Here is a 19,320-nt window from a genome sequence, read left to right on the forward strand (position 1 = left end):
CTCCAGGCTGGTGTTGGTATAGGGCGGAGTTATGACCAAGATGCAAACAACATGTTTAATAGGGTTTCAAGACTGCAGATCTTGCGCAATGTTTTTTATATTTAGGTAAAACAGTGTGTTGTGTTTCATGAACCCTATGTAATTGTAGCTTTTAAAATGTTGCAGATGATGGAATGCCTGGCCCTATCAAACTGTGAAACACCACTGTTTCCCTAAAGTCCTTTAGGGTTACCTTTCTGTGGTCACGGTTTTGGGTACTGTTACTTGTGAAAAGCAGCGCAGCAGTCCCCATGGTGATCTACAGTTGAGCAATATCCTCGTCGGTGGTCAGAACTGCTGAGGAAAGCTAATATTTCAGCATGTTTCCCTGGACTGCCCTCTATTGCAGCGGCTCCTGGCGGCCAGCTATTGCAGTTCATCAGAAACTGAGACTGCACATTGTTTCTGTGCCAACTCCAATAGAGAATGCTGTGCTAGAATACCATTCAAACAAAGTACTATATGGTGTCTTTTGTATTCTTCAAGCAGTTTTAAGTGTGTTTTTCCCTCGGACATATTGGCAGATACCTCCCATGTACCTGTAATTGAAAACAAGCATTTGCAATGCAATAGGTCTCGCAGCATTAATGTTTGAGTTACTGGCATTGTAAATGACCATGCTTTGCATACATTTTTTGTCTTTAATTTGCAATTGGTATATTAACATTGTTTGCACAAAGGCATTCACACGATACCCTCCCGATTGACGAAACCAGTTTGAGGGTACCCATATTCAAATGTACTTTTTAGGACTAACACTCTAACAATGGTTTACAATGTGACCAAAAATCGAATGTGGGTAAACCATTCAATCAACTGATACCCCCAATTTGTAAATACGTGTAATGTGCTCTGTTTGGTACTGTTCCATCTACATGTGCCTCATCATCAATGATTTTTAACCTGGTTTTAACTGAACCACACAATATAGTTCTTATGCATAGCACCTCTATCTTCCTGTGGAGGCTTACACTTCACAAGAGTATTATATGGAAACAGACTAATACAGGAAAGGGTCTGCAGAACACAGGGGGACACACAGAGAGGCTGCTACCTGTAAAGTACAGAACCACACTGTACAGAAAAAATACGGGGCGTTGTACTATGTGGGAATGCGCACACTTCCAAAATTACACCAGCAATAATATCACATGGAACACTTCCTGCCTCTCTGCCCCTGTACCTGCGTCTCCTCGTGCAGTACATGTATCGCCTGTACATAACACGTGTCACTGGGTCTCAAAATGACCTTTCACAGCTTAATCTTAGTCCCACAATGGTCCAGGCACCGTGTGCCGCGTGTGGACCCCTTTCGCTAACGCTGGTACGCTTCGCAGCGCTTCAGTTCGTCTCGTACGGTAAATCTAGAGTGGCCCTGCTAAACCTCACGCGTCTCGCGTATGAAGCGTACGGCGCTGAGGAAGGGGGGCGAGGCGTACTGGGCGCTGGAGCTGTCTGGTTCGTACCAAGGCCGGGAGACCGGATGGGGACATCTCCCAGGTAGGGCCACACAGTGTACGATCGTTCAGGGGGCTCGAGGGGGTGCGCGCCTCACAGACTTCGGGTCCGCAGCGCACGTCGCACACAATAACAGTACCTTCTGGTGGGGGATGCGAAGTGCACAGCAGCGGGGGTCAGTCCTCTTCATGTCGCGATGCTTCTTGGGGGCAATGATAGCTACTGCTCAGCATGGGTAGGGGGGGGTTGGTGCGCGTGTGTGCGCGCTTGTGTGTGTGTGTGCGACGGCGGGGGGGTTGTCTCTGTATGTGTGCGTGCGTGTATGTGCGCTCGTGTGTGTCTGGGAGTGCGCATGCGTGCAGGGGGAGGTGTGGCTGTGTGTTACGGCTTTCCAGGAGACAGGAGCTGGCCACATCGAGTGCGTTCTCGTGCGCGTGGCACGCACAAATCGCCTTCTGGCAGAGGAAATGCGTGCGGCCAGGTGCTGTCTCCTGGAAAGCTGTGTCGCTCACTATAGGTCTCTGGCGAGACCGCGCTTACGCGCGGTTAACTCCACGAGACCTAAAAAGCTATTCCACTGCGAACTGCGCCACGCCGATTCAGCCTCCAGCACAACCACGTTGTTCAAATCTGCTGCTGCCCTGCCTTACTTGCACTCTTAGCTAGGCTTAATAAGCCACAGAAGGCCGAGAGCCACTCTGTGGCCAAGGTTGATAATTGGAGACATTGTGTTGGGCAGAGAGGAGCTGCTGCAGTGTTCATTGAGCAACATGTAAGCTGCCATCTGCATAAACCTACAGCCTTCTGTGTGAACTTCCTGAATGCCTTCTGCTCATAATCGGAGTATCCTTGCGGTGCAACACCCGCCCCGCCCCTCCTCTGCGCTGCTGGGGGAGGTCGGGCTGGTAGGGTGGACTGTGAGGGAACAGTCCCTGTGGCCTGTAAACTGTCTTAAATCTATTACTTCCCACAGCGTTGGCAACACTGCACTGTGAGGTCTGGAACAACCGCACCACAAATGTGCAGTTCAAAGCCATCTGCAGTGTCTCAATAGCTGTTGGTGCCAGTCTCCATCTTTGATGCCACCCTCCGTGAAACGCTTAACAGCATGCATTGGGTATGCCCTGGCTCACTACATCAGATCAGAAGGTATAAGGGGAGACCCTGCATCTGCTGAATGTGTCAATCTGAGAGTAAAACACTTTTAATCCTGGTCTAATGGCTAGGGCAGTCGACCTCCAATCTGGGGAAACTGGTTTGAGTCTTGGCAATGACTGTCAACATCCTGTGATTCTGGGCAAATTACTTAATCTCCATGTGCCAAACAAAAATGAATGTCCTTGTGTAATGCAACTGGTGCTAATGTAAAACTCTGATACCCAATACCTTGGGGTCAAGTTTGCGCTATACAAAACTCCGGGGGGGAGGGGGCGTCTTGAGTTACAGCCCCTTAGTCTTAGATTCCAAGAAAGGCCTTCACTGAAGCAGGCACCCAAGCACTTCAGCACCTTGGAGCTCTGAGCCTAGATATCCGTGATCGACTCTTCTCACTTCTAGGCACTGCTTCCATTTATCCCCTTCCAGTCCCCCTCTAGTGGATGCTTTTGCTGCTGTTTTGTTTCCATGTTTTGCATTGTTTCTTAGTACATATTCTTGTATCAGTTAAAACTGTTTTTTAAAACTATTTTTTTTCAAAGCCTTTTCCTAGATATAGTACCTCATTCTCACTATCATGGCAGACCTTATTTTGTTACACGGTTCTTGGTGGGAAATGCACACCCTCTAGCACAAGCAGTCGTTAGCCCATTCCTGTCCTTTATTAAACCAGCATTGGCAAAGCCAATAAGTACCACCTATTTTAAATGTATTGACTCGAATTGAGTGTCATTCTCTGGAGTGGAGTGCCATTGTGTGACGTGGAGTGGCGTTGCATGGTGTGGTATTGAGTGGCATAACATTGAATGGAGTTGCTTAGAGTGGCATTGAGTAGAATTTTCATTGTGTAGTGTGGACAGGTTGGAGTGTCATTTTGTGGTATGGAGTGGACCGCTATTACTTGGAATGGGTTGGAGTTGTACTGAGTGGAGTGTTAAGGAGTGGCATGGAGTCACATTGAGAAGGGGAGTGGCATTGTAGGTGGGGCCCCTGGACATCCGGATTAAAAGGCCTCAACCCCCACTGTTAGGTCCATTACCTTCTACTTGCCTCGTGGCCCTCTGCACTGGGTTTGGCCGGCATTGTGTGGTGTGGTGTGGCATTTTGTGAATTTGTGTGGAGTGGTGTGGCTCGGCATTGTGGTGAGGAGTGGCTTTGTGTTTTATTGAAGGTAGGTATGAGTTCCTACCATATTGTCCTATAGTGCTTCAAAGCCTTGTCAGGGCTAGTAAGTGCTATGTGAATGCACTTCTAATATTGGATGTTACAGTGTAAAAATCTGATGTGATGTTGAGGAAGAAGCAAGGAGAGGTGGAAGGAGTATTCAATATAAATGCAACTATGTTGCACTACAGTGTGTTACCAGTTATTGATCTATGTATTGTATTGTATTATAATTGCATTTATATAGCGCTTACTACCCCTGACGAGGCGCTGAAGCCCTTTTTCGGCGAGTAGCTCGAACTCTGGAACCTATAAAAGATTATTGTTGAATTAGTATGGTGAAGTAGAAATGTAATTTGAGTGGTGGATATTAGTCAGTTATTTGGATTCAGAAGGATAGTGGAGGGTTGGAAGAGGGGAAAAAGATTTGCAAACATTTGATGTGGAGAAGAATCAACGCAGACAGTAATAAATAAAGTAATACCTGGATCACAGCGCTCAGTGGATGTACATCAAACGTAATCAATCAGTACATGGTAGATACTCCGAAAGAACAGGTAGCTGCATCTGCAAGCGCTGGCCTATTAGGAGGCAGGTTAAGAGTGACAGTGAAGCTGGCCAATGGGAAGCAATGGACGGACTCCAAGCCTTTTATAGTTCACATCTTTTGCAAAGCAACAGCGCATGTGCTGAAATAAGTATCTCTTCCTTGAGAAGGTCGGCCCTTATTTGGAAGCTGCTCTTCACATTCACCGCCTCTAGAGGGCAGTGTTAAACCACTGATGCTTTCGGCAGCAAATGCTTGCGCCGCCGCCACTGATGTTGATTTAATACTGCTCAAAGAATATTTTGGCCGCCCTGTAGAGAAATCGCTTCTGACGGCGCGCCCTGTCGGGATACACGGTTCAGTCACGTTGCTAAACTTAAGAGCAAAGCTCTACAAAACCAATGCGAGGTTGTAAAATACGCCGTACACGAAAGCAGGTGAAAGGTAACTTTTATTGTAGGTAAAAACACCATCCACGAGAAGAACAGCTATGCACAAGCAGAGGTTAACAAGGGTTTCCCCTTTTTTCTGATTTTACTCCATAGCTGCTTCGAAGGTGATAATGTTCTTGGTGAACCTCTGGCCAGATCTCATCTCACTGGTGGCACCGGCCACCGGCCTGCGCACTGGAGCCCAGTCCAGGTGGCTGGTGCTTAGCTTCTAGCTCCTGTGACCGGCCAGGTCAGTCCGCTCTCTTGCTGCAGTGACAGGGTCTTCTTGTCATTTCCTGATTCATGGCTCAATCATAAACCTGCAGTACCTTCCCAGAGAGGTCAAACGGGCCTATTGCAGCAGATTGGAGAGCTATCTTCACATCCAGTGATGCCAACCGTTGGATAGGTCACAGCCGCACTCCCACCACGCATTCACAGCTCCGCACATCTAAAAGACCCTGTTCGCAAACTAGTTCTCTTCAAACTTCTTGAACATACATACAAAGCCCAACGCAACCTAGGCCCCACTTACCCGAACAGTCTGCAAATTCCACACCGCGCCATAAACCTGCACTCGATGCCAGCCTCTTACTCGCCCACATCCCTCGCATCAAAAGAACCAGAGCGGGCTGGTGTTTTTGCTCATTCTTGGCTCCCAAAGCCTTGAACCACCTCCCCCAGCTCAGATCTTGAATTTTGCACAAAAAATGGCTATACCAGTCGGCCAAGAGCTGGGGAGCTCCATCCTACTTTACATGCCTGAATACACTCCTTGGTAAGAAGTGAACCATACAAATACACATAACTTAAAACATCCACCTCATTCCTCTGAGGAAATGCTCACAATCTCTTTGAAACTCAACCTGAATTTAGCAAAATTGATGCATAAACCATTTGAGCCTACGGTGTAATGCGACAGAAATCCCTTTTATGAAAGATTGCCTTCCTTTGGACCATACCCTAAGTCCTGCTTTAGACCAGGGTTATTCAAGTCTGTCCTGGCAGGCCAGATACATGCTCGATTTTTAAGATAACTACATTTATCTAAATTGGGAAATGCTAATCTGGCAAGTGTCCGGCCTTCCAGGCCAGACGTTGGAGGTCCCAGCTCTAGACCGCTGGAAACTCTAGGCTCTCTGGAACACTGCTCCGTTCTCCTTTGGGCCTAGCTACTCTCGAGGGCTCGATCATATTTCACTTCTAAAATTAGGACAGATGTGTATTTAAATTATATTTTGTCCTCTGTTTTTTCTCGACATCTACATGATAGCTCAGCTTGCCCTCTTACTTGTCAGAAGCAGGACTTAGAGATTCAGATTTTATAACCTTTTGGATGCTGTCTAGCTGGCCGAGCAACTGCTTACGCCACTGTTGCCAGATGGATCGGCGCTCGCATCTCCTGTGTCTTTTACTGGGCATGTGCTGGAATTTCACACAGGTGAATCTGCAATGGATTCACGCTACAAATGAAAATGTATGTAAGCGTAACTGTAGTATTGTAGCTTGGTTCTTATTGTAACATGACCTTCCCAACTCCTCGCGGAGGTAGAGAGAAGCAACAAAAATAACTTGATAGTCTAGACTTAAGTCCCAGTTATACAGTGTCCAGCACAGTATAATTTGAAGCCAACTCCTGCTTTGTAGGGACACGTGAACCTCGTGTTTATTCGTAATGAGTTGGTCAAGACATGCCAGTGGTTGGAGACCACAATATAAAATGTGGGTAATACAATGTACCATTTAAAGCCAAACCTATGATATGTCTTTGCACCGCATCGAAATCAGTAGTAGAAAAGCTGCCAACTGTTCTATTGGGATGGCTTTAGAAATCTTAAAGAAGTAAGTAATTTTGATGTCATTGAATGCTTTGACCGTGCCTGGTTGCTTTTAAGTTGTGTGATTTTGACTAGATACAAAGCAGTTACTGTTAGTTTTATCCTGTAGAAGTGTGGTAGGAGGCTGGTGTTCTTCGGCTGCTGAAGAGTAATCAAAGTTGTAACCATACAGCTCATTATGTGACAGTTAAATGTTAATAAATTATTTCGGATCTATTTTTTCATATGACCCGTTTCTCTTCCAGACTCACACCTTCATCAAGCGGTCTGAGATAGAAGAGGTGGACTTCGCAGGCTGGCTGTGTAAGACGCTTGGCATCAACCACCCCAGCACCCCAACCCGTACTGCTGTGTGAAAAAGGGAAAAGTCTGCCGGTGTACATCCGTCCATCCATCCGTCAGTCTGGCTGCCTGCACTGTTCCCTGTCAAAAGAACCCTCTTGCCCCTTTCTCCTCTACTTTGGTCCCCCGCGGCACATGTGGATGGAGTCGAGGAAGAGGCGCGGAGGAAGAAGCAGACCAACATTGGCTTGCTGTTCATTTTAATATTACACGCGTCTCGGTTTGGCTGAGTCCTGGACACTTGGGATGGGGTTGGGAGAAGGAAATGCGTGCAATGCTGTTGCTGCTTGGCCTCATTGAGCCGTGTCCTACATGTGGCACTGGAATAACCCCTGGCGGACATCACACACTGTATCTTCTAGTCTCTGCTTGTTTATGTGCTGCTATCTGCAAACGAGGATGTTACGCGACAGCTGGTACAGAGTCAAGTAGCTAAATTTCAATTAATCAGTTATTGAGAGCCCCAGCAGGAAACAGTTGGAAAATGTAGGCTTGTAAATTGGATGGTGTATCCTGTTCTTTGGTACAGGTCCCAACTGTGACTGAGTGCTTAAAGCCCCAAAATATTTATGCTGTGAAATGATAGATATTTTAGAATGTCCATTTTCGAGCTGATTGGAGGAGTAGAGCAGATCTGGGGAACCTAAAATCTACTTTTCTGGAATTCACTGAAATGAAATCTTTGCATAAACTGCAGTTCTGTAGTTCAAGAAGTTGGGCTGCTGCTTAACTCATCTCACCAGCCTCCCCAGAGCTTCAGTTGGATTGGATGAGAGACGAGTCGCCGTTATATCTTCACCTCCCCAACCAAAGAGTGGGAATGGTGTCCAAATCTCACATTCTACCGGATGGATAATTCCAGCACCCTCTCTTGCAATAAGCTGGATTTCAGTCTGATCTAGAAGTGCGTCTAATATGATCTTTGTTCAGCAGGTCTTCACTGTCAAAACTGCTAGAGTCCTTGGGCCTCGAGGAAGAAAGCGTGGACTCTTAGTATTGACTTGTCTCTGATATCACAGTCCCCTGAAGTTTTGTGGGGTGGAGGGCTGACTATACCAGACTTTAATTCCCCCTGGTTCTGGGCATGAGGAAGAGCAGTTATGCTGTAAATTGCAGTAAGTTCTCTGCCTCAAATATGTTTGTGGGAAAAATGGATCTGAATTGTTTCTAGTTTCAGCTAGCCAGTAGTAACCAATATAGTAATTGCCAAATATGGCTTCAGGTGACAAATGTAATGGATGTTAGAGGGTTGATTTTAAGCTAGCTGCCTACGCACACTCTTGGGAAAGATGTTACGCTTGCAAGGAACACGCTTGCAGGAACACTACCATGGTTTGTCCGTGCCTGCATGTGAAGAGGGGGTACCCTCCAAGCCCATTTACAAGACCAATTTTCAGCTATCAAAGTACAGATGCACATCCCTTTTCCAGCAAGTAGCACGACTACAATTAAGCTCCACCTTCCTATGCACTTGTGAACTTTCTCTAGCAAGCTTCAGCCTCCCTTTCCAGCATGGCTGCTAGAAATCTTCAGCACATCCATCAAAAACCTATTTATTTGCATATAATCTTATCTGAGGACGTGTTTTTTAAAATATATATATATAAATATATATATAATTTGAATAATGCTGCCACTGTAGCGGTCACTGTTTTTTTTTGTGATATGGAACCGGTGGGTAAAGATAATAGAAACATTTGGCAATACAGAGCAGGGAGTTTTGGGTTTCTTTTACTTTAGATGTGTGTGCTGGGCTTGTGTGCCTGATCTCAGTCCACATTGAAGCCTTGAGTCATACACTCCCTTCTAAGGAATAGGGATATTCGCAGGAGTGGTGGGGAGGATAAACCTGCTTTGCTGGGTTGAGCCCCTGTCCCTCACCACACTGTACAACAGTTCTGGTCCAGCCCCACTGAGCCTCTTCTATTGGGCAGACCAAATGTAATTGTTTTCCTGTAGGCGGGGCTTCCCTCTTGGGTGCATTTCATGCTGAGTGTGGTGAAATGCTGCTGGGTGTTTAAAGAAAAACAATAAAAAGTATGGAAAACGTATTTCCATTGTGTTGTCTTTTTCTTTCTCTTGCGCTAGGCCGGTCATCTTTGATGGGCCATTATTCAGCAGGAGACCTGTTATTAGGTGTTTTTAAAGTTTTCTATATTGAGATGTTTTTCTGATTAATCCTTCTATTTGCAGTTTCATCATCTGTTGAATATCCCTAGGTGCCAGACTGGATCCTGAAGCTTCTCCATAGCTCTACTGCACTGGAGGGGGCGATGGCTCCACTTTTGCAAGGGAAGCGACGCTATGGTGACGTAACTGGAGCCCTTCGGCACCCATCCCGGTGCACTCTCTTCATTTCCCTTTTTTTTATTTCCTTCCATGTGGATCCACAGCTCTTCTCCATCGAGATCAATAGATTTTTTTTTCTACAGACTTTTGTAACTAAAGTGTTCAGTGCAGTGGGAGGGAAAAAGTCACCACCTAAAAAGTCAGGCTTTAAACCCTATCAAGCCTGCAAGGGCAACTATCTTTCCCCGAGGACTGTCTGTGGTGCTTGGGATCGAGCATATGAAAAATGTAGCCTCATACATGCCAACGCCATCCAAGAATACAAAGTCCAACTCTTCATGGCCAGTGTCCTTGCCAAGCATCGGGGGCCGAGGCTGTTTTGAGTAAAAGATTGAGATCTCGCCTTCGAACAAGTACCTCTGTGCTGGATCTTTCCGACATGGCCTGGCCCAAGGAACCTGCTCCTGAGGTGTCTCTCACTTTGGTGCCTGCGGTTGTGCCAGTTACCAGCCCTTAAACACCTCTTCCATTCACAGCTTCATCTCTTGTGCCTTCAAAGACCGAATTCCCTATGCGGTGGCCAAAGGCACTCCATTCCTTATTGCCATGGTTGCTCTTTTCAGGTGTCCTTAGGCCCCCTCTGGTGTGCCTCCAGGCCCCTTGGGTTCTTTTTTGGCTTTGTTCAGATTCTGTCCGGTAAGCCGTCCCTCTGCACCATTCGACCTTAGGGCTCCTGCGCTAGGGATCCCTAGCACTGGCCAGGTTCATGCTGGTTCCAGGCTTTAGTCTGACACTACTGTCTGCTCCAGTGCTGCTTCTGACTAAGTCTCTGGCACCTGCGCCTGATTCGACGACCGCCCCTCCACAAGATATCTCACAGAAAAATGGCAATTCTTCATAGGTTTGAAAAGGAGGATCAATGGCTGATGGAGGATACCTAGCATAGACAAATCTTCTCAGCTGAAGTCTGTGCCATGACGGCACAGCAGGCAGACTATGCAAGAACAATTTGTGTATGCAGACCTCATCTTAGACACTGCCTGTGGTCTGGATATGTGGCTACAAAATGAAGAGTGCCCCCAAGAACCAGCACCAATCTCCACTCCCCTACAAAAGTGTTGTTTCATGCAGTGATTAGGAAGGTAGCTGAAGTCTAGGAGCTTCCTTTTCCAACTATGGAGATAAAGACCAACTTTTGATTGAGGTGCTTCAACACGCACCCTCTTCTTCAAGGCTGTGAGACCTGATGTGCTCAAATGAAGCTTAATTGAAATATGCGTAGAACAAGCCTCGATCGGTTCCAACAGTCAACAGGTAACAAGCAGATCCAGGCCAGTACTAGGAGACCCAAAATTTCTTTCCTCTCATCCCTCACCAGAGAGCCTAGTGGTACAGGTGTCCTCCTGTGGTAAACAGAGTGCAGGAGAATTCCCTATGGCCCCTGCCGACGGATTCCAAAACCTGGAGGCGATAAGAAAAAGTATTCTCAGAGAGTAGCTTGGCACTGAAGTCTAAAAGTGAAGAACATGCATTCCCCAGATCACCTCAGACCATTTCTCTGAGGTTGTTAGGGAGGGACAGGATACCTTATTCCAGATTATTCGAGTGGTCCTGGATACAGCAGATTCTGTTGCCAGTTGTGGGGTCTTCTGTCACTGCAAGCAGGTACGACTGACTACGCTAAACTGCATTTTCTTTGAGGTTTGCATGTTAGTCTCCTGAACAAGCCATTTGGTGGGACTCCGCTGTTGGCAGACAAGGCACTGTGCGGTTGAGTGTTAAGGTGGGTAGGGCTACGGTCTGATCCCTTGGGCTCCATTCTATGGCCCAGGACTAAAAGCAGTTGCAGAAGTTAAGGGGAGCTTCTATGGGCTTTACCTTTTTGTAGGAGTTGCCCACCTTACTGGTCCAACACCTCTAACAGCTGCTACACTATGCCTATCAGCCCTCCAGCTCTTCCTCTTCTATTCCTGCCCAGCACCACCTAGAAAGCCACTTTTGCTCACCACTAAAGGAAAATGTCCGGCCCGCTGGAGAGTGGGTATTCTCCTTTTCTTTCTACAGACCTAGAAAACCCTATTAAACCAATGGATCTTACCAATTTTGGGAAGAGGAGATATACTCTACCCTTTCAAAAGGCTCATCCCCACATTCCCCCCTCAGTCCCTTCAGTCAGAGGAACATCTTTGGATTCAGCTGTTGGGTTGGTGTCAGAGAAGGAACTTAGACTCCTAATACTTCCTGGTTCCCAAGATTGACAAGGGTCTTCGTCCGATCTTATACTTCAGGCTCTTGATCGTTTACCTTTCCAAGAAAATGTTCAAGTTGGTGTCTCTAGCTCAGGTTATTCTGGAGCTGGAAGCAGGAGTTTGGATGGTGTCCCTCGACTTGCAGGATGCAGACTTCATATATTAATCCTGCAGTCGCACTGGAGGGAACAGCGCGTTATGGTAATTTAAAGTAACATTGCATGGTCATCCTATTTTGTGTAACATCTGCACCGCAGGCCTTCACAAAGGTGATGTCAGTAGCTGCATTCCATCTTGGGACGTGTGTGTTCTCTGTATACCTGTACGAGGATGACCGACTGCTCAGAGCAGTCCGCTACGGATTGTGTTCCAGCACCAACAAGCAACAGTGTCCCTGTTGTTTGACTTGTCATCATCGATGTTACATTCTCCTCGCTCCCTCAGAGGGCTTGGAAAAAAAGGAGGAGTGTTAGTACTCTGGGGTGGTGGAGTATATGCTCCAGTGGTGTCACCATGATATTGCCCCGACTGGAGAGGTAGAGCTAGCTCTACCTACAGGCGCAGGAGAAGTAACAAATATGTTTCTAAATCAAGTCGGGCACCTGGGGCTGTTCAACTGATGGGGAATCAGGAGCTAGAAAAGAGTATACACCGGAAAGATTGTTGCCTTTGTTGTGCGCCCTCCCATAAGTCATCATCCATACATTGCTTCACCAAGTGTAGTAGGCTTTATCGATCAAGCAATGGTGTTGGAATATATAGGTTAATAATAATTTTTCCTCTAGTTTCACAACAGCTAATTTGATCCCGAAAAGGTGCAGGAATTGCTAGGTTTTACGTGGTGTTAAGCCCCATCTCTGACGTGCATTATTTACCAGGTTCATATCGTTCATGTTATTTCTGATCATTATATGTTCGATTGGATTTATTATTTCATCATTTAAATTGATGTAATGCACGTCCATTTAAGACAGGATCAGATTACTTGATGGCTTGGCCTAGACATTGCAATTTCACTGTTGTAGGATGACACAGCAAATATTATGATATGAGACAAAAGATAGGATGTTTTACCAGCCCAGAGTGCCTACTCTTTATATGGCTTTAAATGTTAAGTAGAAAGCTTAGGTTTAAGGGAAGATGAAACTGGGTTTGAAAAGCCCCTTCAGGAGCTGGATGAGAATAAAGTCATTTCTCTAGTCCAGCCCACAAGGGAGTTGATTTCCTGCCTGTTCCTTGATTACAGTGCAGAAGTCCCAGAGATCCATCCCAGAACTGTAATCTTCTCTGCCTTAGGGAGTCTGAGGCAAACCCGCCTATCTCCCTCATAGAGGAGGGAGGGTAGGGGCAAAAGAGAGGTCTAGACTGTTATGCACATAAAAAAACATTTTTGGAGCATCTTCCACTCCCATGGTAGGTGACAGTGCTCAGATCGAAGCCGGCCTTCCCCCGCTACTCTCAAAGTGAGCGCTCTCGGTTTTCCAATGCACTTTTCAGATTGTTTATTAAATGGAATTTGTGCAGCACTTTAGTCGGAGTTCTGTACCAAAAACAATTTGAAGATAAAATAATTAAATGAAACTGACAAAAATAGACTTGAGAATGAGTCATAAATATTAGTAACTAATAAGAGAGACAACAATATCATGTATGTGTAGCAGTGTGCAAAAACAAGGAAAGTTTCAGCTCACTTTTCTCAAAACACTTTCTAGTGTGAAGGGTAATAAACAATTCGGTAGAGGGATGGTTGATGGACACAAACCCCCAAATTCCATGCAAGGCTGTGGTCCAGTGCTAAGGAGTCCCCAGAGAAAAGTATTGGCCAGCCAGCAGCGTTGTTGTATTCAGACTAACAAGGATGTAATAAGCAATCAAAGACAAGGAAGACGCAAAAGGGACCACACGTGGTCCCAAACATGATCCTGGATCCAGAAGGCCAAGCGAATAAGCTAGCAGAAGAACATGGCCCTCACGATATCCCACCTGTGATGTAAAATGGTAGGGAGTAGCAATGGTGATGGGGGGGTTGGGGGAGTCAAAGCCAATCAGTTTGTCAATGCCAAGCACTTTAGCCAAAACATCTGGTCTTGAGCTCCTCCAGACCATTGGTAGATGTAGCCTGCACAGCCGCTGGCCTGTCCAAGCACTGACATCCATACCAACCATCTTTGCCCTCATCAGGTGCTTACGCTTAGCAATAGCTGCGGAGTTCTCTCAAGCCTCTTGTGTTGCTTACTAGGCTCTTTGCACATGACTGTATGTTATGTTATAAATGTTATAAAAATATTTCTAGAGCGCACTATCACCAATTGGTTGCTTGGCGCTATGCGACACAGTGGCCCGGATCAAGAATGAATGAATGGATGGGTTTTTATTAAGCGCATGGATACATGGAGCATCCCAGCGCTGAGTGGAAAAACCAGGGGGAGCAAGCCAGAGATTAAGGATAAACCCAGGTCTTAAAGTGCGTCTGGAAGATAGAATGGATGGGTTCACTGAGAAGGTGAAGCGGGAGAACATTCCAAAGTTTGGCGGCATTGTATGAAAAAGCCTACCCCCGCTTCTGGCGCTCTTGATTCTGGGCACTTCTGCCAGATGAAGCGTGTCGGAGCGGAGACTTCTGGAGGCTTTATATGGATGGATCAGAGCTTTGATGATAGGAGGACCATTCCCTTCCAGAGACTTGTAGGCCGCACAGAGGGCTTTGAAGTTAATTCTCTCCTGGAAGCCAGTGCAGGGAGTGCAATGCGGGCTTCGCAGAACTAGTGCAAGTGAACAGTCTTGTAGCTGCATTCTGGACAATTTTGAATCTGGCGACCACTGCTGTGGGGGCTTCCAGATAGAGCACATTGCTAAAGTCTATCCTAGATAGGATCAAGGCCTGTATTAAAAGCTTTTTTGCTGGTAAAGGAAGTAACAGGAGTACTTTACGAGCATTTTAAGCAGGCCGTAACATGATGCGACCGTCTTCCTGGCTTGGGTTTTGAAGGAGAGATCTTGGTCTAGCCAGATGCCTAAGCTTTTTATTTCATGCTTTGGGGCCGGGCAGTCCCATGCTGGCTGGCCAAAGGGGTTTGAGATTGACGCTTAAGTGATGTCCCAATGCCATCCACTCGGATTTGTTGCCGTTTGGTTTGAGGTGGGAAAGGCTCATCCACTTGACCACTTCCTCCAAACAAGAATGGAGGACTGTGGGCGACTGGTCAGCTTGATTCTGTGCTACAACCAGCTGCGTGTCGTCGGCATTTGACACTATGTGGATTCCAAAAGGGGCAACAATATCAGTCAGTGGAGCCATGTAAATATCAAAGAGTAGGGCTCGGGAGGAGCCTTGTGGAACTCCACACTGCAGAGGTAAAGGGTCCGAGGTGGTGATTTCTTCAAACATCTGAAAACACCTTCCTTCCAAGAAGGATTGAAGGCAGGAGAGAGCATGGCCTGACACTTCTACCTTCCTGAGACGATGAAACAGAATTTGATGGTTCACTGTATCAAAAGCCGCGCTCCAATCAAGGAGGATGATCGTGGATGAACCTCCTGCTGGGAGGGGCTCCAGCATCTGCCTTTACATCAACCACATCATACATGTATGTCCTACAATGTTGACATTTGCACATGTCAGCTATGGTTATGATAGGTAAAGCTTTCTGACAGATTACTTTACTCCCAGTATATGCTTTCCATCTTAGTGATTCTCTGCCTTTCATTACATGTATGTTTAATTTGTAAATGATTCAAAACATTTCAGTATTCCCAACTTTCGCACTTTCAGTAAAAAGACAGTAAGGGAGTGCAGTAACTGTGATGGTTCCCAAGGCAGCGATGGGTAAAGAGTCGGATGGCCGCAAAATCCAATATTTGTCATAGAACCTAAATGGCCTGAGGTGTCCACGTAGGAGAAGATTGATCCTGAAATATTTAGAACTTGCCCCAGTACAGATCTGCTTACTTCAGGAAACACATATAAGTCCAAATGAGTTTAGTGAGGTTTTTTCTAAGACCCCTTGGGTACAGTGTTTTTGTGTTTCGCAACAGACTCTGAGCAGTCGAGGGGTTGCAATTGTGATCAAGAAAGGAGTGCCCTGTAGTATTAAGTCTGTCCAAACCGATCAGTCTGGTAGGTGGGTAGTTGCTCTTTTAGATGTTGGGGGGGGTGGAGATGACATGTTTATTGTATTATAGTCCGAATACAGACGATCCTTCATGTTTGATTAAATTACAGGGGTGCTTAATGTTGGCAAATCCCCTGCTGATAATTGGTGGAGACTTCAACATAAGACTTGACCCCGAGAAGGATAGTTCCAACTTAAAGTATACAATCGCAACCCCTAAATCACGAAGGGTAATGAAAAACCTAATTCTAAATATAAACTCATTGGACATATGGAGATCTAAGAAAGGAAATATCCAGGGATTTGCGTACTACAGTAAAAAGTACAGACACTCCTCTCGGATTGACTACATGTTAAATCAGACTTCTATAGCGCACTTCTATAGCGCACAGCTGCCCCAGCAAAGGGGCGTCCCGGCGCTTAGGATAGGCAGAAGAAGCACAACACTAAAAAGACAGCAGAGAGATCTGTTGGCAAATAAAGAAAATTTAAACAACATTGTAAATATCTCGGTCCAGCCAATACATCTATCAGATCATGCCCCCTTAATAACTGTATATGCCATCAGTGGGAAATGTGTACATCCTAGATGGACATCTAATAGAGTGATGTTCGCCGACAGGGAGATCATACATACAATCAATCAGTAGATCTTCCTCCGAATTCCTTGCTTTTAATCTGGGATCAACCTCCATTGACCAGGTATGGGATGCCTACAAGGCCAACCTGAGAGGCCATCTGAACGCCCTACTTAGTTTAAAAAATAGACAAAAAGCCCAAGATTTACAAGCATTAGAAGGGCTGATAGCCGCCCTTGAGGGAGAAAGGAGTAACCTTCGGGTAGGAGGCCAGGGGAAATTTGAGTTAGTTGATAAAAAAGTTGGAGGAGGCTAGACAAAAATGTAGGCTACTTTTGGATCAAAAATGCAAAGCGCAGTGGCAATCCAGGAACATGGAGAACTTTGAATATGGCGAGAAGGCGGGGGCACTCCTTGCCTGGAAGGCCAGGCTAGATAGAGCCAAGAACGACATCAATGAATTAATTATAGATAATAGTGGCAATAAATCAACTAACCAGGAGGAAATGCAAAACACCTTACTCTCACTTTTTTGGGATCTTTATAAAGAAGACCTTGAACAGACTCGGGTTGAGATATCTTCCTGGCTAGCAAATAAACATTTGCCTAGCCTCACTGAGGCCTCCAGAGAGACACTTGATGCCCCCATAACGATAGAGGAGATAAAGATCCAAATAAAACGAGCAAAAAACTTAAAAGCCACTGGTCTAGATGCCCTCCCTAATGAAATTTACAAATTACTTCAGGAAGACCTCCTGCCGGTCCTTTTTACTCTCTTTAACCCAATATATTGCTCTAAGGGGTGATGCCAAAATCTTGTAGTGCGGCTACTTTGGTGTTCATTTTAAAACCTGGAAAGAATCCCCTGGCCGCAGACTCTTATCGTCCAATCTCCTTGCTGAATGCCGATTATAAGATCTTTATGGCAATTTTAGCAGGGAGATTGGCGAAATTGGCATCTAATCTAATAAATCCAAACCAGAAGGGCTTTATGCCAGGCAGGGTGATTCAAGAACAAACCCAGTTGCTCATAGGCAACATTGACCTTGCAGTTGCAAAGACAGATCCCCTAGCAGTAGTTTCAATCGACGCTGCTAAAGCCTTTGAACGGGTGTGTTGAAGGTATCTTTGGGGGACATTAGAGGCCATAGGCTTTGGCCCAGTGTTTATACAGATGGTGGAGCATTGTTATGCAGATGCTTCGGCTAAAATTCTTTTGAACGGTTCTTTGACAACAAGTTATTCAATTCAGAGGGGGACTAGGCAGGGATGCCCCCTGTCATCCCTTCTATTCAATTTTTACATAGCACCTCTAGCGCAGACCATCAGACTGAACGATGCCATTATCCCTTTTAAATCTTCGGCCTATGAGTGTAAACTGGCATTATATGCCGATGACATTATAGTTTATACCAGAAATCTAGAACACTCTATACCGCAACTCGAATGCACTCTGAGGGAATTTGGTAAGGTTTTAGGGTACCTTGTAAATTCAGATAAGACTGAAATAATGTGCTGGAACACAGTTTACAGAAATGGCTCAAAGTAGAGAATTTAGATACCTCTGAATCAAAGTAGTCCAAGAACTAGACAAAATCCCGTTGATCAACCTGGGGAAAATTGAGAAAGATTTAGACTATCTGTTTGCTAAATGGAAAAACCTCCCTTTGAACATATAGGAGACCCGCACCACTGTGTTGCAAAGAAACACTATTCTAGTGTTGCGTGCTGCTGGGGCTTCGCTTTGTTTGGCTTGAAGCATTATGGAGAATATTTGGTGCAACTCCCGTTAGCAGTTGTCCCCCTGCGCTCAGCCTAAACAGACCAGGTGGTTTAATAAAGTTTTGAACCAAAGATTATAAGCACAAAGTTACGTCTCAAGAAGGCTTTTAATGTCTGGTTATCTTCAAAGTCTGTTTCAAACCATCACATGTATGGTGGTCCAAAGGTTAATAAATAATAAATGCATCAATTATTATTCAGTCCCAATGCATTTCGGGCATGTCATCTGGATTCAGGAAAAAACACTTAAAGCGGTTACTGTCGCTTCCTGGGCTTTGGATGAACCAAGACGGCGATTCTCCGTCACTTTTTGAAAGCGGTCATCTGTCGGTAAAACCTACTTGGTTACCGTGCAGGGCTTCCTGAATCCAGGATTGAACACACTTTTACATTCAGACCCTTATTTGCGGTCTGTAAATTACATGTGGGCAGGGCGCGCCTTAGCGTGTGCGTACCTCCCCTTGTAAATCACACGGTCCTGACGAAAACCAAAGAATTTTTATATTGGTTGAAACATGTAGACCTAGCTTACTTTATAATTTCTTTCACATAGCAGACTTAGCTATTTAAATTTTTTTTTTTAATATATCACACTTCTCGAGACACCAAAGCCTTCCTAGTTGGGCAAAGGTGCCACATTTGTTTTATTTAGGGTTCAGACGCTCAGGAATAAAATCTTGAACGGAGTAGTATTGGCCCTTTTTAATATACCTTCACTCATTTATAATTAGCACATATAACAAAAAACAATATCCCGCTCCACTGTAGTCAGGTGTCGTAGCACACCCTATGGGCACTCGGCCTATGGGGTGGGACCCCAATGATGAAGCATGTCACCAACCAGGTTGGTGAGTGAGGGGTCTTCTTAAAGGACTACTACTGTCCAGTTAACGGGTTTGGGGCACTTTGTGCTTACCCTAGCCATACCTAATAGGAGAGAGCAAATTGCTGTTTTCCTCTCATCCAGGGGGCACTCCTTCATTGTTATTTCTTCCCAGATTTTATTTCTACTCTAGACTTAAAAGATGCATATTTTCATGTTCCAAATCATCCAGCTCATCACAGATACCTCAGATTTGTGATAGCAGGCAAGCATTACCAATTCAAAGTACTCCTGTTTGGAGTCACTACTGCTCCCAGAGTATTTACCAAATGCCTGGCAGTAGTCGCAGCTCATCTCAGAAGACTACATATTTACACCTTCCCCAACCTAGATGACTGGCTCATCAAATGCCAGCACAAAACTGCCTGCAACACACTCATACCCCGAGACGCCTACTTCATCAACTGGGCTTTACGGCCAGTGCACAGAAATCTCACCTGCATCCTTCACAGA

General features: G+C 45.6%; 1 protein-coding gene across 1 annotated transcript in view; it reads left to right on the forward strand.

The window, feature by feature from the left end:
* MAP2K2 (mitogen-activated protein kinase kinase 2) overlaps positions 1-9,025 on the forward strand; it is a 64,054-nt gene extending 55,029 nt beyond the window's left edge. Inside the window, exon 11 of the mRNA XM_086947087.1 lies at positions 6,878-9,025. Within this exon, the coding sequence (XP_086803213.1) occupies positions 6,878-6,988 (111 nt within the window). The 3' untranslated portion in view covers positions 6,989-9,025. The remainder of the gene's footprint in view (positions 1-6,877) is intronic.
* Positions 9,026-19,320: the final 10,295 nt, after the last annotated feature.

The sequence above is a fragment of the Lissotriton vulgaris genome, chromosome 12 (assembly GCF_964263255.1).
Source record: "Lissotriton vulgaris chromosome 12, aLisVul1.2, whole genome shotgun sequence".
Lineage (NCBI taxonomy): Eukaryota > Metazoa > Chordata > Amphibia > Caudata > Salamandridae > Lissotriton > Lissotriton vulgaris.